Source organism: Excalfactoria chinensis, chromosome 3 (assembly GCF_039878825.1).
Source record: "Excalfactoria chinensis isolate bCotChi1 chromosome 3, bCotChi1.hap2, whole genome shotgun sequence".
Classification (NCBI taxonomy): Eukaryota; Metazoa; Chordata; class Aves; order Galliformes; family Phasianidae; genus Excalfactoria; species Excalfactoria chinensis.
Window position 1 is genome coordinate 96,512,167 of NC_092827.1, and position 18,665 is coordinate 96,530,831.

Here is an 18,665-nt window from a genome sequence, read left to right on the forward strand (position 1 = left end):
TAAGTGGCTCTCACTTTTACAGACACCTTTCTGAATCAGCAAGAGATATTAAGTCAGTCCTCAGTCTGTACAGAGGGACAGCTACAGCTACACTGCAGCAGAAGTCTAACTTTGCTGGGTCATGATTTAAACTGATGACAGCATCTTGGTACAGATGATAATACCACAGCTCAGTCATTAGAATAGTATTACACCTTCCTGCTCTTTCAAGACAGAAGAGTGTTCTTCCAACTCAGCTGGTATGTAATGTATCCAGATTGAGCTATACTGAAGTTTTTTTAATTGGAACTGTGTTTCTGTTACTCCTATTTACTATTACAATGAAGATAAAGTTGGCAGCTAGATTTCCCTATGCATACCCAAGTGTCTGTCCATCATTTACAGTCCTGTAACTGTTCCCTAGCACCTTGTCCTTTGGATCTTAAAGCCATAGGTAAATATTACAGATCTGTAAGATTATACATCCAAAACCAGATTGATCCGTGCTCTCATCCCACAGTAAAAACCCAAAGAGAAGTTCGGAGCAACGTTTACAAAACCAGCGCTTAAATTTGGTAGGCTGCTATATTTGCCCCAGCATATTTTTGCAGGTACAGATACTGGCTTCTTATAGGTATAGACATTGGCAAGGTTCACGCACAAAACCAGATGATGGGTTCAGGTCTATATAGTACAGCTCCTAAATGGCACCACAAGGATTAAAAAGTGAATTAGTATCAGAATCCAGCAGAGCATCTGCTCGTAAGTTTCTCTGGTGGCCTGTCTCCATCTCCCCTGCCTGCTCTTTAAAGACTATGGTGCTGACATGTTAGTTCACTATAGATACACAATCTGGTGAATATACATTAGTTTGTACAAATACACTGGAGAGTCAGCTGTGGAAAATAACTTCATGGGATGTGCGAGTTGAACAGAATACCAGAGGCAGACACTTTGGCTTACCTCATCTCCAGGGGCTCTTGAGAAAACAGCTGCTGCGAGGTTGGGAGAGGCATTTCAGTGCTGCCAGGATCCCCATCAGATGGCCTTGCTGACTTGGGGATGGGAGGAATCAAAGCCACCCCCAGTGACTTCTTCCTTTCCTCATCACCGCAGTACAGAGGCTGCAACGAGGCCTGGAAATAGGAGAGTGCAATGCTCAGCCCAAGCACGCAGCTTTCCTGCTTGATGCCACAAGCAGTTTAGCTGCACTCTTTCCTAAGACTTTGAGGAAAAAAATGAGTCAAACTGTTGGCATGTCTTGGCTTGATGGGCAATGGAAAGTCAAGTTGTGAAGGAGGGACCATGTCCCATGCTGTTGACAGCTCTCCCCCTTTGCTCACCTCTGCGGCAGCAATCTACTTGACAAATAGGATGCTCTGGGGTGGTATCACCTCTATTAGCTTTCCTATGGCATTGAAATGGGTTTAGATCATTATCCCTCTGCTGTCCAAAGGTGCCCACCAGCCATTACTGAGGCCCAGCCAAGTCCCCACAAAGTCATTTTGCATACTGTCAAAACCTGCTTTTCTCAAAGCCATAATTCTTTTTCTGCTGCTGCCCTTTCAACATTCCCCTATCAGCCCTTTGGTCCAGATGCTAATGTGCTCTCCAGATCCCACACAATTCATCACTGCAGGCTTACTGACATTTATTAGGTTCAGCAGAGCTCCCTGCCCTGCCACTCTGTGTAAGGGCTCTCTGCCTGCTGAAATCATTCAGTTTGGCAACGTCATCCCTTCGAGCTCCCCACACCACAGCTAGGAAGGGCAGTAGTGGGAGCAGATCACCTGTACATAGTACCCCATCATTCTTCTTGAGGCCAAAGAGCCAAATCAGGACCTGTTCAATCTCCAGTGAAACCAACATGTCAGGGATACACTTGTGCCCATAACTGCAGGGCTGAAGGGAAGTGCACTATCCTTCTGTTGTTTTCCCTCCTTATTCTAGGGCTGCTGTTCTTCTGCCCTCTCGTGCCCATTGTGACAAAAACCAAAACAATTGCTCCTGTCTGTCCTGCAAAGCCAGTCGCATGGATAGTGGTCGGACTCCACTTCCCCTACCCAGAAGTGCCAATTCCCATCATTTAACCCTGGGAAGACAGCAACAAAGCCACCCAGAGGCTGCTGAGCTCTAGAAATATTACTACTAAATATTATGACTGTGCTTGGAACTCAAAGTTCAGTTTGCAGGACTGTCTGCTCCAGCAAACATCTTTTGCATCTAAACCAGAGCTGGTATTAGAAGCTGCCAATACATCGGTGTGTCTGCAACAGTAACAGCCACGGATGCTTCACAGAAATGTGCATTTACTAACTGTAAAAGGATATGCTTGGCCAGGTGAAACTTACTTTCTTGCTCTGTGCGGTTACTGATAGTTTTTCTTGGTCGTAAAACACAAGCAGAGCTCGTAGAGAGAACAGAAGTATGCTCCTATTCATGTACACTGGGGACATGAAACCCACTGTAAGCACGCTGCAAAGACAGCCTGAAATGCAACATCCTCCTGAGCAATTCCTTGGCTCAGCTGCCACCCTGTGCTCACACCATGGAGAAAGATCTCGGAGCTCTGCCTACAGGAATACACTGAAGATCCTCCACATGTGATTTATCTTGTTTCCTTACCTCTGATGTCAATTCTTTGTGACTGCCTTCACCGCCATGATCTGTGCCATCCTCCCTGAGCTCCTGCTCCCCGTTGCTCATCCAGCCAGGCTCTGAGGGAGGAAGGCTGTTCTGGATAGGGGGCACAGGCTTGGAGGTTACCAGGAGCCTCTGGGAAGCTGACCTGGAAATCGCTGGCTTCAGAGCAACCCCCTTCGTGTCACTACTGTCAGTCAGGCCTGCAAAACAGAGAGATGCAGTGTAAGAGAAGCAGCATTTCAAACACAAAGCCCCTGGAGCTAGATATTACGATTGACGGATTTCTGGGAAATCTGGTATACAGCAGTACACCATGCAGTTAGCACACAGGTATGGCCCTACGGCAATGAGAGGGCTACGTGGGGGATGGAGCAAGGAAGGCTGTTGCAGAAGGCACACCCAGTAGAGATCTGTTCAGTGGTAATATGCACGAGCTCTTTAGGCTGGGAAAGACCCTGCATCCTGCTGAAGAGCAGGCAGGCTCCAGCCTTACCTTTCTGTGGGGCTAACAGGCCCTCAGACATCCTCCTCTTCTTCAGCTTGTCCTTGATCTGAGTAGTTTCCAGGGCAGCACTGCTCACCTCCCTTTCCTGGGGACAAGGAAGGGGGGAGAGATCACCTCCAGCCTTAGCATCAAGGTCCTGCACATTAGTCTTGCTGCCCCAGCCCTCCAGAGAAGAGACGGCCCCTAGGTATGGAATGGGAAGAAGCGTGTTAGTTGTTAACCTCACTGCTTTACAACCAACCATTCCAGTGTCAGTCATTGGCTTCAGTGAACGCCACCAGTAAAGAGCTGCACAGTGCTACGTGTTATAGTTCAAAGCAGAGAGGCATCTTAGTATGCAGGCAAATTGCACCAGTGGCACCATCCAATCCTCAGGATTAGATTTGAGGGGCAAGCAGGAAAAGAACTTGGAACTTACCAATGGCAAGGCATGCATCAATAGCATAGGTAGATATATAACTGGTAACACATGACAACACCCTATTTAAGGCCAGTAGGGCTGCAGTTCCTGTCATGGCTGGCAGTAGTCATCATTTTGATACCATTAAGTATACAGTGTAATGAACTAGTAAAAGAGATGTGATGCCAAGAGCACCTCCAGACTAGGGCAGGATCATCCACATCTCTCTGTCAGCTACCTGCTCTGACACAGAAGCACCAGGACTGACCTCTAAGGACCATTTCTTCCTAAAAGCAGGATTTGTGTTGGGATGAGTTTGCCACCATGCGTTAAACCATCTTCCATCCTCACCTCCTTCTTCAGTAATCCATCTGCTGCCACAGAGCTGCAAGTTTGAATCAATGCTTCCACCCCACAGAGCTCTGCATCTGGGTTTGACTTTCGGGACGCTCCCACAGTAGACAGCAACTGGAGCATCATGCTTAGCTTTAAATAAAGACAGTGCAAGTGATTTGAATTTGCAGCATTTGATAAGGAGCAAAAAATACATAGATAAACAGACACCCCTTTTCCACATCAGACTAACATATCAGTATTAACTTATAGTTCTGACCTCAAGAGCCTTAGTGACTTCATGCCACGATGTCTAGAGAGGTGCTTGCATTCCAGCATTTTAACAGCTGAATGCTCTGGAAAATTATAGGCTTTTCTGGTTACCTATCCAAGACTGCAGGATTTCATCATCTCTCAAAGGACAGACAACCTGCAAAGCTATCCAGAATTTGGCAATACCCAATGAGTACTTTACAAATCTGGTTTGAAAGCTCTTTGCTTTCTGTAATTTCCAATCAATTCTTTTAGTTTTTATGTCCTTCCAGAATAAAGAAACTACTGGGTCACACACAATTAATCACTATTTGCTATACCTAAGAGTATGTGCACTAGACATCCCCTGTATTCAATGAGCTTATTGGGATAATGTATCTGTAGGATGCAAATTGTCCATCCAAACATTCTCCCTTGTTCTCTTGCACTGTTACTGGAATTTATTCCCTGCTTCAGAAATGCTTCCTCTCAACTAAAAGAAACACGTCTTGGCTCAGGGGAAACTTCTGATCTTAGTTATTCCTGAAAATTCAAAGCTATGCACAGCATGTTTTCCTGCCTTTCATCCTGGCCAATATATTCGCCATTACCCAGCCTCCAGACCTTGCAGAATGAAGAATAGCTGCTGCACTTGCCAGCACAGTTGGCACCTCCTCCAGAGCTGTGAGATCAGTGCTGTGAATGCAGCCTTTGTAGGAGCTCTGCTTCCCTGAGCCAAGCAGAATTCCTGGGCACCAGCACCCCTGCTGTGGGCAAACGTGCTCCAAAGGCTGCAGCAGCAGGGTTGCAGCAAACCCTGGCTGCAAAGCTAGAGGTCTGTCATCTCCTGCAGTCCATTACCTGCTGCAAAATTATCTTCTGTTGCCATTGGGGGACAGTAGGGCTCTGTCCAGAGGAGAGGCTGCACGTGGTCACTGGGCCTGACACAGATGCCACCGGGGTCCTTTGCAGCATCAGGAGCCTGCATGGAAAAAGGATGCTGCTAGTATAACTGACAGCCATTACCCTTGCCCTGTGGTGTCACACATGGAACATGGTAGGAAACTGCTTGAGCCAGGTGGCATTAGAACACCATAAAAATGCATTCAGGTTCTGCATTTTCTACATCTTGCCAGAAACACAGCCAAACACTGGAAGAAGACTGTTGACAGCATAGCAAGGGAAGTGTAACTCCAGCCCAGCAGCTGCTATCCCCATGGCCAGATGGGCATGGCAGCCAAGACAAGTTTCTCACCACACTCACTGCTGTCAGACCTGGCACTGCACATTGAACACGTTCATGTGTTCAGTGACAAAGTGCTGTAATGTTGAAGTGGATCTGCACCAAGAACAACCAATAATGGAAAAAAAAAAATTGAGGGGCAGAATGGTTTCCCTTTTTAAAACAAGCATACCTGCATTTACGGTGGGGCACATGGTCATCAGGCTGGTGTGCACCCCTGTCCCATCTTTATGACACATCCGTGGGTAATTCTGAGGTACAGCTCAAACCAGATGCTTCCAGATTTGCCACCTTTTGGGAAAGGGAGGAGAAGAGCAGTTGAAACAACCTCTAAACACCTCAGAAACCCTGGGCCTGTAGCACCACCCATAACTGTGGATGCCAGCTGTCCAGGAACCACCTGCCCTGTTAACGCCAAGTGCACATCCCACAGGACTAGAGGACTTGTAGGCAGTGCAATAGGGTACAGGATATACAACATTAAAAAGTTCACTCTTTGTCCACCTGTGCAGCACTACTGCAAAAAGCGGCACTTTGCAGCTTCAGCTCCTGTGGGCTATTTCCTTACCAGTTTGGCTGCTTTCATTTCAGAGCTCTGGAGATTTCTTTTCGCCTTCTGGCAGAGGCTTCAGTCACCATGTAAAGTTTTGGCTTCTTTAATTGTATTGGCCTGCTTTTTACAGCCGAACCAGAGAGGTAAAAGGGCGTTTTGCAGAGCGTACCTTAGTATGAAAGGTCAGCGTAGTAAGTCAACAGTGAAATTCCTATAAATGTCAGTGGGAACGGAAGGATGCCAATGGGAATTGCTTTTTCAAACCCACTGATAGGTGCCTATAAAGCTCTGCAGAAAGAATGGCAGCTACACGGTAGCTAAGTGCAGCCAGGAGGATCAATCACAGACGGATCAGTTAAACTATCACAGCAGGAAAAAACACCTCTGCCTTTGGTGGGAGAAACAAAAGCAGGTACCTATTATTGTGTTCTATGAGCTTAAAACAAGTGACAAAGAATGGCCGAGCAAGGACTTCAGGTACCCTACTATCAGTCAAACTTACAATCAGATCACATGGCGTCCTCAAGCAATTTACAGTAGAAAATGCTCATATAAGCAGCAAGGCCTGTAGCTCCATCCCTTGCCCAACACATTTACATCTCCTCCAGAGCTGTCAATGGCTTCGTCTGGAATAAAGCAAGCAATTCCAGACAGACTGGAGTTAGCTGTTAACCCATTTCTGACTTTAAACCTTTGCTACGTAAATTCAAAGAGACAGCTTAAGTTCAAGGAACAAAGATGCTGAGAGGGTCCTTAGAGTCTGACTCCCATTATTTTCAGTGGAAGGCAGGCACTAAATATCCTTAAAATACAAATCTCGGTCTATTTCAAACTGTGCACATTAAAGCAAGGAATGAAAGGTGTGGGACAAGGGTACAAATCAGGGGTTAAGGTGTATTGTCTTTGATCTCATTGTGTAGGATGAGTATCTAGAAAATACATCAGTGGCACTTTTGGCTGGTTGGGATCATCTCCTGAATGAAGCTGAGCATGCCCCATTGCTGGGAGTATTAAAAATATCCAAGAGAAAGCAATAAGTACCAGAAATGAGTGAACCTTGTAGCTAGGACAGAAGGCTCCCTCTACCACTGACACGTTCTGCAATAAAACTGACTTAACATGAGGCCAATATCTCCATGCCTCAGTGCTGTTCTTCTGCCAGGCTGTCATCCCACATGCTAACAGACGCAGGAAGGGCATTATTTATAGCTCCAGGGACCTAATCGCCTCAATTCAGGGCAGAATTCTCAATTCAGGCCAACCACATGTTATGGAAAACCCCAGATGTATGGTAGTTTAAGGTCACCTCATTTTTTTTGAGGGGATAAAACAGAGTCTGGAATGATAATGGAAGAGCAGCTTTCCTTCCTGCAGCCTCATGTGGAGGATTCCTCTTCTGCCACCGATGAGAGAAGCCCAAAATAAGATCATGCCACTTCTCTGTGCAGAGAACAGCACCAGTGGTTCACTGTAAATAATATGCTAAAAACTGGCTTTCTAAAGAGGAAAATGGAGCAAAAATGCATCCGAGCAGCTCCAGGTCTTGGCGATGTTTCAATATAAAATAGCTGTACGTCTTGCCATTCTGCTGGGTTAATCTACAGGAAACACATCCTCTGGGATTTTCAGCTTCTTTGGATCATTAGCACTCAGTAAATGAAAATAGAGATTATTTAGTACTATCATTATTGTCTTCTCTAACTAACAACCTATTTCTCTGGTGGCTTCCCAGCACAGCAAATGCACACATTGCCTCTGCTACGTGTTCTGCCCTCACCTCATGTTTGGAAGGTCTTCAAACTCAGTTCCCCCATGCAAAGCTCCTGTCAGAGCTGCTTCTCAGCACAGCAGGGCTACTCAGCCATGAAACAAGAGTTACTGTAAGCAGCATCTTACCCAGAGCAGGGAATCAGGAGTTAGGAATAAGCTGGTCTGAATGCCAAACCTCATTAACTCCTAAACACACCCGAACAAACCTTCATTCCAGCTCTAATGAGGTGTCCTGTTGTACACCATGGTTATGTGAGCACTGTACATGTGTTTGTGATGGTCTCCATTGGAGCTGTGGCCAAAGGTGCCAGTTCCCCAGCAGCGGGCGATGGATTGCTCTGTGGGCTCCTGTGCTGGTTAGACACGAGGTAGCAAGGAGCCAGCCACACTGACTCATTGCCTTGGGCATAACCATGACCAAAAGCATTGGAAGGATTTTCTTTATGGAAGTGCTTTGGCCATAACTCTGGAACCACAGGGTCCTGAGCCCATGCGGGGCTTCGCTCATCTCATGGCATCACACTGGCTTCTTGTGACTTCATTTTCCTTGGAAGTAGCAGGCACATCTCCCCAGTGCTTGCAAAGAAAGTTCTCCTGCCCTATCCCTGCCTCTTCAGTAGTAAAAGACAGTTAAAATACATGCTCTGCCCCATGCTCCACCCCCTGTGAGGCCTCCCATACTGTTCCCTACATCTTTCATAAAGGCACAAACAAGTACAAGCACTCTGATTGGGGCAGGTTGTCACAGACACCTGCATAAACCCAAGGTATCTCCAAGGAGCATCCCAAGGGTTCTGTCCTGTTCTGCATAACCACCAGGCAGGGAAATTCTCAATGATCTGAACCAATCTCGTTCAGGAGCACCGTGGGACCCGAGTGACATATTGAAATTTGTCACTGCGAGTAACAAGCATTGGGAGCACAAAGGCTCTAATGAGATGGGTTTAATTGTCCATTTTATTGCTCTTGTATCTATTTAGCTAAGTCCTAGTGCTGTTCTTAGTGCTGTACGAACCTTGAAACACAACAGTTCCCACTGCTCAGAATTTATTCCCTGGTCCTTAGGGCACTTAAACACCCTCTATCATGTTCAGGATCTAAGTCCACCATTCAGGCATCACTGACGTTTTTAAAGTCTCCATTCACCTCAGCTACCACGTATCACCCAACTCCACGAGCATTTGGATTCCCAAATCTCCACAGGCCAATGGCTGCTGCTGGAAGCGAACAAAACTGAAGAAGAGGATGAAAAGTGGACATGTGCAAGCTCTGCTGCCAGCTCGCTGCCCAGCCTGCAGCAAAACGTAAATCTTAAGGTCAGGGAAACAGAGCCTCTAAACACAACCTCTGCATGCACAAAGTTGAATAAGTCAGCTTCAGTTGATCGCAGGTCAGTGTCTCCAGCTGAAATGTGAGAATGATGCCTGGAAGCTTTGCAAACAGCTTGAAAGCTTCTCCAAAAAGGAGATCCTCAGTCTGACAAGTACTGCGCAAGTGCAAGGAGCTGCTGCTGCCATCACAGCTGTGGTCCCTGCAGCAGAGCCACAGCGTGCTAGACTGAGGGAAGAAATGGAAAGGAAAAAAGGGAAGCAAAGATATTCTCTCCAGAGAGAGAAAGAAGTGGAAGGAGAGTAACCTACCAACTCCTGTGATAATGAGCAGACAGTCCTCATACCTCAGCCCTTCACAACTTGGTCTGGCCCCACTCTGCAGCTGAGACAGGCCAGCATCTCTGCACCTCAAAAGGAACACAAGGTGCATCAGGCTGTGGATCTTCCCTTCTTGCCTTCCTACACCTTCCACAAATCTAATTCTCGGAGATCTGTACTTCTCGGAATAAACCTCTCTGAAAACAGAGGCTAAGCTGAAGGAAAGGCTGTTTGTCAGGTACTGCATCTTTAGGACCAGACAGCCAGTAAATTCACCAAGGTTCTTTCTTTCTCTGCTTGGAAAAAGCAAACAGAGAAAAAAACAAAACCCACAATTCTGCTTCTCCTCTCACCCTCTGAAGTGAGGTGCCAAGGTTCAATTTAGTGAAACACAGCAATTTAAACCACTGTCCAAAGCAGACTTGGTTTCCACCCTGCAGGAACAAGCAGGTACACCAGAGAGCCACAGAACCGTGCCCTAACCCTCAGCAGTGACTGATTCACAAAGCAGATTTGATTTTGACCTCCCTCGGTTCTACTCAGAAAACAACGAGAGCCCCATAAGGACCATGATGCAGTCTGTGCTTTTAGCCCACCTGGAGCAGCTGGGTAGGGACTTCTCCTTTTCCTGTGCACAGCAAAGAGGGGATGTTGCACTTGAGCTGAGGACTCTTGCTCTGCTGCCATGCCATGGCAGGAATCACACTGACCCTTTTTAGTATGAAGAGTGGCTTCCTCATTATAAACACCCCCACTGCTCAGCAGCTCCTGCCTGACCTGCCCTCCCCTCCTCTATCTGTCACCCCACACCACCGCAGCAGGAAGCAGCCAGGGCTGCTCACCAACCTCCTTCAGAGACAGCTGCAGTCTTCACTTCGCAGACCTCGCTCCATGCTGAGAAGATCATAATCCCCCTGAGAAACGTGAATCCCTGCTGCAGGTCACCTCCCACAAGGCAACAAGGATTTCTGGTGCTCCACAGCCTGTGTTTCCCAAGCCAGGAGCTGGGACGGCCATTTGGCAAGGCAGCCCCCTCCTCCAGAAGGAGACCAGCCTGCCCAGCCAGGTGCTCCAGCCACACGAGCAAACAGTGTCACATGCCAGGAACAAACAAGGCTGCATAGCAACCTCTTCTCTGAAGAAATCTGGAGGAATAATCTCCTGCCTGCAGGGTTGGCAGGCGGCTCCTCAGGTGCTGCAGCAGCAAGCACACCTGGGAGCTCAGCAGCACCCAAACCACAGGGCACAAGCAAATAGCAAAGCATCACTGGCACCTCATAAAACAAAGTTTTCCACCCGGTGTGAAAGCAATGACTTTTCCATCATTTCTGTGGCAAGCTTTGGGGTCTTCCATATTAAGTCAGAGCTGGTTGTTTTTATAAACACACAAACACAAATAGAGAAATTCTGAGCAGAGGTGCAACGCTGTTCTCTGTTAACAACAAGGAGCAGAAGCTCATTCTGTCTGTGCCATGATTTGGATGGAGAACATCCACAAGAATATTCTGAGAAGGAATTCATCCTCCAAGCCCTGAGCCCTTGTGCAGCCTGCAAGAGATGCACCAGCAGCATTTTTAGCTGGAAAAAAACATGCAGTAATTTAACTCCTACAAGAAAACAAATAAAAAACAAACATCAGCAATTCTTTCCCAGCAGGATGTGGGGAAATGGCTGACACCTCACTCAACAAAGCAATATCCAAGCCAATAGGAAGCACCTTCCTGCCACTTCTGAGCCACCCTGTGAGCAACAGCAGTGTAGGAGTCCTGGATTCAGCCTTACAATGAGTCAAACTTCAACCTCCCAAGTCTCTCAGCTTCTCCAAGGCCGAGTAATTGGGTCCATGAGAAAATAACAACCCTATACATCACAGGATGGCAGAAAATTGACCAGCTACAACACATGGATGCCCAAGTGTGACATTACCTGCATGAAAAAGGAGAATTCCCCAAAAAGTTTTTCCTCTTTGCTACAAACAAGCAGCAGAGGACCGCCTCAGGCTCCAGCACTGCTTTATGCTGTTAGAGATGCTAGGAAAACTCTGCCTCGGCTCTGTTGCAGGCTGCAGGCAAGACGTCATCTCCTGCAGCTCCTGCCTGTAAAAACAGCATAGCAGAAATGCTGCTTGTTCACCTCTCTCCTCATAAGCTGCTGGATGTCTCAAATGAGCAACTCTACGGGGAAGCAACATTAGGAGAGCTGAAAAGTGTGATCCTCCTCATTAATCCACCAAAATAATGACCAATGTCGAGCAAAGATTGTCAGCCGGTCAGATTGAGACCACCTGGGAGTATCCAGCATCTAGTCTCCAGCCTGGAATACTGGCACACCTTGTCCTTCTGCTGCTGAGGCAGATTCAACAGCCTACATGCCAAACCTGAAAAACAGGGAGACAAAGATTTGTTTCATTCCTCCTAAAATGGAAGAAAAAACTGCTGCTATCAGAGGAGAAGGGAGCACCTTTGCTCCTCAGCCTCGCATCATCCCACTTCACCTTGGGCAGTATCACCCCCACGGCACAGTACATCACCTGCAGAGCTTTAAGGACACAATGCATTACACAGGGAAGGAGCAGTGTCCTGTGTGCACAGACAGCCTGGAAATGAACCCAGTTGCAACACCATTACTTGAGGCATCCCTCCCAGGAGGTCAACAAAACTATTTGCCATGAGATCTGTACCTATGAAGCACAGCCTCTTCATTTCAACAAATACATTTTGGATGTATTTGGCTACAGCCTCCCTGCTTTGAACGGCAACCTGCTCTCAAGCTGCACTTTCCTACAGCAGCAAGGAAGCCTTGGGGCTAAGCAGAGCTTTCCCCCTCCATTGCAGGGATGGAAATAATGCCATCTTACACACTTCTAACCTGAAATCTACTCAGTTACCCCTCTTGATATCTTTTTCTTCACATAGCATACTTGCTGTGCAGCATGGCCCTTCACAGCAGCCTCACAGCACACATACAGCTTCTTATTTTGTCCTCAGGAACCACTGCTGGGTTGGGAACCCTTGGGCTTTCCCCATGGCAATTTCATTTGTGCACTGGGCAAGGGCAACCAGCGCTGTGTGGCCTTTGAGCCTACAGGGGAAATGAGCCAAGCAAACAGCTGGTCTGCAGCCAGCAGGTTTATGTGGGCCTTCTGGTTGTGTGACCAACGAGCAGAAGCAGGCTGTTAATTTAGCACCAAAGGTGCCAATGGAGATTTGTAGGCTGGGAGGAAACAAATGAACTTCACTAACAAATACAAGCTGGGCTCCGAGCCAATGGTAAAAACTGATGTGAATTGAAATACCAGCATACAAAGAAATAAAATGCGAGTGGGCATGAAGGCTTTTTATTTTTTAAAGACTTGTTTCTTAATCAATCCTGGATTCCGAATGGAGAAAAAACCAGGCAGAAAACAGGATGAACAGAGATAGTGCTGGATCTGCCTTTCTCCACCCGCCTCTGCTTTGCCCAGCCTTTGGGCAAGACCTCCCTGGCTTTTCCTTATTAATCAGACTCCATCCTCAAATCAGCAGGGCCCTGAGGGCTTTGAGAGGGCCGCTGCCTTCTGCTTCCTTCCCCCCTCCAAGTGGTGTCACAGAGAATAAATCAATTCAGAGAGGTGGGAGGGGGACACACCTTCATGCCAAGCAGTTAGAAGCCAGTAATACCCAAAACACGGCATATATTGGCAGCCATGCCCATGGCAGGGAGTTGGAACTGGCTGGTCTCTAAGGTCCCTTCCACCCCAATTATTAAACAGTGTCACCAAGGGGTGAATCCCTACCTCAGCACAGAGCTGACCTGCAGGCACCCTCTGGTGACTCAGGGCATCGCACAGCCAGTGCTTCCCAATCTAATTCATTTAGGATCGCATGGTCCTCAGCTAAGCCTGCTTGGTTCCCTATGTTGCTAATCTAGTTAACTGCATATTGGCTAATTGCAGGCTTTAACTCACTTGACAGTGGCAAGTCACCGTCTGTTCACTCCGACTACCTGAAAAGTCAGCAGCCACGCGAAGCCGAGCCTCAGCTGTGGATGCAGAGAGACCAGCTGCTGGCACCTGCTATCCAGCACAAGTTGCATTGCATTCACTTGATCATAATAGAATGGTTTTCATGTAACACAAGGCCCTCTTCACCAGAATTTAGCCCTAATCCTTTCGCAAACCAAACTCAGCTCCTACAACTTTCACCCCACAGAGTGTGTACTGGGCTGCTGGAGGCAGGAGGTGGGCAAAGCCCAGCCAGCTTCAGTGATGCCCCCCCGCCAGCCTCCATTACAGACCAACATGCAGCGCCAGCAGAAAATAACTTAATAAATAAAAGATTTGTTCCAGCTATTGAAAAATCCATGCAGTGATGGTGGCAGATCTATACACTGAAGGCAGCTGAGACTTCAACTGAAGATACAAAGAGAAGTCAGGCCTACAACTTATTCTACCTGCCATCAGCTTTGAGAGGTCCTGAAAAACATTTCCAACCTGCATCGATCCCTGGGAAGAGCTTGGCAGGGAGCAAGCTGCAAGCTGGAAGATACCCAAACCTGCAGGCAGGTAACAGCCTGCCTCAAACAGATGGGGAGGCTTCTTCCAAACCTTCCCACACTGAAGAAGGTTATTACAACAAACAGAGATGAAGAGCTCAATTTCCTTGCTAATGGTTTTCCACTCAGTTCTCGTGCGGCTCCAGAAATTAGCTGCCTGAGCACCAAGGGAAGGAAAAATAGGCACAGGAAGGTGGATTTTTCTCAAAGAGCTACAAAGCTGGATATCTACAAAGCCCTGCAAAGTCGTGGAGAAGTCTGCAGTAGTAGGTGAATAAGTTCCCTGTTTTACCTTCGCTGTTTTAAACTAAACTCTGTGCCTACAATGGAGAAAGCTCTGCATGGTTCGTAGGAAGTAGAAATAGCAGAAAACAGAGGTCTGAGCCTGACCCCACTGAAAGCAAGTGGCCACAGTGCACAGCCCATGGATGCCCTGAGAAACTACTCCTCTTCTGAAATGTATTATCCCCATCAGTCCTGGGTGGAAAATGATTTCCAGCCACCAGCCCATAGCAAAGAATAATGATGGATGAAAAGCAGCCGTGCTATCGTTTTCCCGTGAGATGCCAGAAATGAGGTATGGGGGATTGCTGGTGGGAATGCTGTGAGGTGGCAGCACAGACAGAGAAGCTCATTTAGCTGCCGGCCATACTCCACCACCAGCAGCTGCGTACCAGGCCTTCAGCACAAAGCAGAGCTCATTCACAGCAAAGAGCAACCAATGAGCCTGTTGAAATGCCATAAATCCTACGTCAGCAGAGCTCAAAGCAATTCCAGCCTCCATGCAAAATTAGGCCTTATGGCTGCACCTAAAGGCGGGCAGGTATCTGAAAGATTAGGACATTTAGAAGGGACCCCTTGAGCACCAAGAAAAGAAAGCTTTGGGGACAGGAAGGAAAACCCTCATGCAACAAGTGCCTGAGTACAGCTGACTGCCAACCCATTGTAGATCCCACTGCTCCACTGTGGCAGCTGCTAACGAAGCAAATCTTTCTTCCTACTCCTCATGTGGTGTCATCCCATTCCTCATCTGAGTGAGAGCAAGAATGTCCAGAGCTGTACCATTACCTTAATGCAAAGCCAGGACTTTACCATTCTTCTCAAATACAAAACCACATCATCCAGGTAACGTTTCCTGAGACTTCAGCAAGGTGTGTTTTTACAAGACATGCTGTCTCTGGAGCAGAAGGGATGAGAGAAAGTTGAGATTCTCCTACATGGGACAGAATTGTGCTCTGGGGCATCAAGTGATGCTCCTTATGAACAAGGGCAATTGTTCATAAGATACACCCTTGAAACCTGAGTATAATGACAAGGTTACACCCGTGCCAGGCTCCTCTGGAGTCTCAGGCATGGGCATGTTCCTCTCTACAGCTACCAAAGAATTCTGAGTCTGTGGGGCAAAGGTTTACCACAAAATTACCATCACCCCTAGCATGGATGGATCTTGGCTACTCAAGTCTGTTGTGTATGTGTTTGTCTGTGTTTTAAACCACAGGTGCTATAGAAAACCACAGCTTGGGTCTTAACTCATTCTCACCAGTACTGATAGCAAAACTGTAATTAATTTTAAATGCCAGGGAACAGCGTTCAGAGCACAGCCTACAATATGGAACCAGGCTTCTTCATGCGGTCTGTCATCTGCACATCTTTAAAACAATGCAGAAAATAAAGCCTTTGATAAAATGCCTTTTTTTCCCCAAACGCACCCATGAGCTGCGATCTTCCGTTTTCCACAAAGCAGATAAAGAAAGGATGAAAACAATTATCGGCTGAACAATAGTTGTGATGCTTGAAAATACTTGGCAAAGCCACACAACCACCTGAAATAAGCTGCTCCCATTTTGTCAGGCGCTTGCCTTGTTAGATATTGACTTAAAAAATGATAACGTGGCTAAGATTTGCAATACTTTAGTGTCTATCCTTGGAGGATCTTCCCAGTGAAGCAAAAGAATGTCGTGCCGGGGTCTCCCTGGTACCCACAAAAGCACTAGGGAGAGCTGCAGATGAGCTGGGGAGGGCCACAGCGTGCACCACACTTGTGCACATTCCTGGCACAGCATTTAACAGCAGAGCTTTGCCCCGTGCCACCAGAGGAGCCAGCAGAGGGGAAAACACAGAGGCCAGCTGCACAGATTCAAAGCCCAGTACACCGGGCATTTAAAGCAGACCTGGCTGCACGTGACTCAGTAAAACCACAGATCCGTTCCTTGGACAGACCCAGCCACCCACCTCACGCCACTCTCACTTCAGCTCCCAGCTGAGGTCCTCCTGATGTGCAAATAAGTGCAGCACGCTGTTTCTTTGAGGATGAGAGTGTAAAACCTCACCTAGCCCTTGCACTTAAAGCCCTTTGCTCCAGAGCCATCATTCTGTCCCACAGGAGGCAGGGAAGGAGCTCGCATGGATTTAATCTGTTTGTTTTCACATGCATTCTGCTAGGAATAACAAAGGCTGCAATAATTCTGTCTTCTCAAGGGATCCTTTAAAAATTTTATTGCGACTATAACTCCCGTAAACACGCAGAGGTAAAATCTACTCCCGTGCAGCCAGCCAAGGAGTTCGAGTTCCTTTGGCAAAGGGCACCAACCGCAAAATACATAAAAGGCTTGCTGCAAGAATGACAAGAAGGGAGACCTACCTTCACCTTTGTTTTTGTTTACATGCTTCCATTAGTACCCAGGGAACTTTAACTCTACCACGCCGGGTCCCCAGCCCCAAGTCCACAGGTCTCAGCACACCTCAGGCAATCCAGCACCCCGCAACTTCTCCTCAGCAATTCGGTCCCGATGCATTCAACTGTCACCTCTCACTAAGACATTAGACCTGATGACACCTAAGCAGATTCATTAATGTATTAGGCAAATGCAATCTGATTGGCTCCTTTTTTTAGGCGTTCAGCAAGCACTGTGCAAACAAACCTGGAGGATGAGGCTCTCGGGGGAGGGAGGGCAGCTTGCCAGCATTCTTACTTAAATGGAGGGAAATAAAGCAGCTCTCCCACAGTCGCTCTGGAATTTGCAGCCTACTGCTTGCTTCAAGATGGTAGAAGACCAAACGTGGGATCAGCCTCCTGAGCCTTCCAGAGACAGGGTGCATTTTCCACATATACCATGTATGTTGAAGTTCTGCTTCAAAGTGGTGTGGTACTAGCCATGGCCAAACCAAACCCAAACCAAATCTCAACCACCAAACTGCCCCTTGCACTTAGACAGGGGCCAACCACCTCTAAATTAATTGAACACGTTGCAGTCATAATGCATTTGACTTCTACGGGCAATTTGTCCATAGTACTTTCACCATGGACTACAACCTCATTAGAACTCATGAATTAAGCTCAACAGAAAGCAGGGTGGGCAATTCACACTCTTCCAGCTGACACTACCACATCAAGAATTTGGTAAGACATTCTGTATGTGACTACAAAACATGCCGTCTACCACAACACAGATCCTCCCCAGTAATATCACAATATGATCACATCTTGTATTCACAGAGACATAAGCCAACATGTCTCCAATCCATTCAGCCCACTCCATTGGTTTTTCATCATAAGATATTTAGTAAGCCTGAAGGTCTGGACAAAGCAGTGATTTGCTGGTGCATATCAGCACCAGGGTTTTGTGAGCACGTCTTACTAGATGGACACTCAAGGCCCAGTCATTGCTTAAATAACACTGAAAATGACATTGCATTTCTGTGTCCCTGGCCTCTGGGAGCTCCTACACCTGTCCACCTGCAGCCCAGCCCTCGTTTCACTCAACCAGAACACTGCATTTGTCTTTGCTAAGGAACAGTTGGATGAACACAAACCATACTGTGCTGGAAAGTAGCAAAGGAAACGAGCAGTAACAGCTTTCAGCCCATTATTGCATTACTTGGGTTTCAGCTGGATGCAATAGGAAGGTTGTATGTTGGCAGACCGGGACCTGAGTAGAAGGCACTATGACCATATGACTACACCACTGTATTTTGGGGAAAGCAAGTGGGAGAAAAGAATAGGAAGAAGCAGCACACTGCAGTGATTTGCCTGCTTGCCACAACCCCCATCACATCTAACATACTGGCAACGTCTTCTCACCAGCTGCCAAAAATTCATGCTCTTACATGGCACCAAATAGTTAAATATTTCTGCACATCTCTCCCCTACCCCTCCCCTCCTTTCCAAGCAGGAATCAATGCCTTGTCCTGCTGCACTTCTGGCCATGGTTTCCTGTTTTTTTGTGTTATTATTATTATTATTATTTTAAGCTGTGTAATTAAGAGCTTATATAAAGTTGATTTAAAGAGAGCCTGGCCTTGAGGTGGCTCTGCAAGGGGGAGGTAGGGCTGCTCAGCAGGGCAGGGATGGGTTCATCTGTTGCCTGGGACAGCTAAACTTTGAAGGAGGGGTCCTATGGAGCAGAAAGGGCCTACACAGCAATGTGACTGGAAGCCAGATTGCTTGGGGATCGTGAGCTCTTATTTAATGCATAGATTTAGAAAAGCCTCACACACAGCGCTGCAAAGCAGAGTGCAGCTGAATTTGTGCCCTCCATTAGGACGAAATATTGCATTCCCCCACTGTGGGGCTTTGGTGCCTTTCTCTAAAGACCCTCAGAAATGGGTTTCTGAACAATACAGTTTAGTTAAGACCCATCCAGTCTGTCAAGTCACACATTCAATTCACAGGGCCAGCAGTGTGCTCTCGCGGCCAAGAAGGCCAATGGTATCCTGAGGTGCATCAAAAAGAGCTTGTCAAGCAGGTCGAGAGAGGTGATTCTCCCCCTCTATTCTAAAAGTTGCCGCACCAGGACAGAGTACTG

The 18,665-nt window shown here is 47.2% G+C and overlaps 1 protein-coding gene across 4 annotated transcripts in view; it reads right to left on the minus strand.

Annotated features, from left to right (window-relative positions):
* TOGARAM2 (TOG array regulator of axonemal microtubules 2) overlaps positions 1 to 18,665 on the minus strand; it is a 44,435-nt gene that overhangs the window by 23,465 nt on the left and 2,305 nt on the right. Inside the window, exons 1-7 of one of the 4 annotated variants that reach the window (XM_072332394.1) lie at positions 16,502 to 16,677; positions 5,528 to 5,646; positions 4,974 to 5,094; positions 3,879 to 4,013; positions 3,116 to 3,212; positions 2,605 to 2,822; positions 943 to 1,115 (exon numbers count right to left, since the gene is read on the minus strand). In XM_072332394.1, the coding sequence (XP_072188495.1) occupies positions 943 to 1,115; positions 2,605 to 2,822; positions 3,116 to 3,212; positions 3,879 to 4,013; positions 4,974 to 5,087 (737 nt within the window). In that variant the 5' untranslated portion in view covers positions 5,088 to 5,094; positions 5,528 to 5,646; positions 16,502 to 16,677. Of the gene's footprint in view, positions 1 to 942; positions 1,116 to 2,604; positions 2,823 to 3,115; positions 3,311 to 3,878; positions 4,014 to 4,973; positions 5,095 to 5,527; positions 5,647 to 16,501; positions 16,678 to 18,665 lie in introns of those variants that run through there. The other 3 variants (XM_072332392.1, XM_072332393.1, XM_072332396.1) reach the window with 3 other exon arrangements.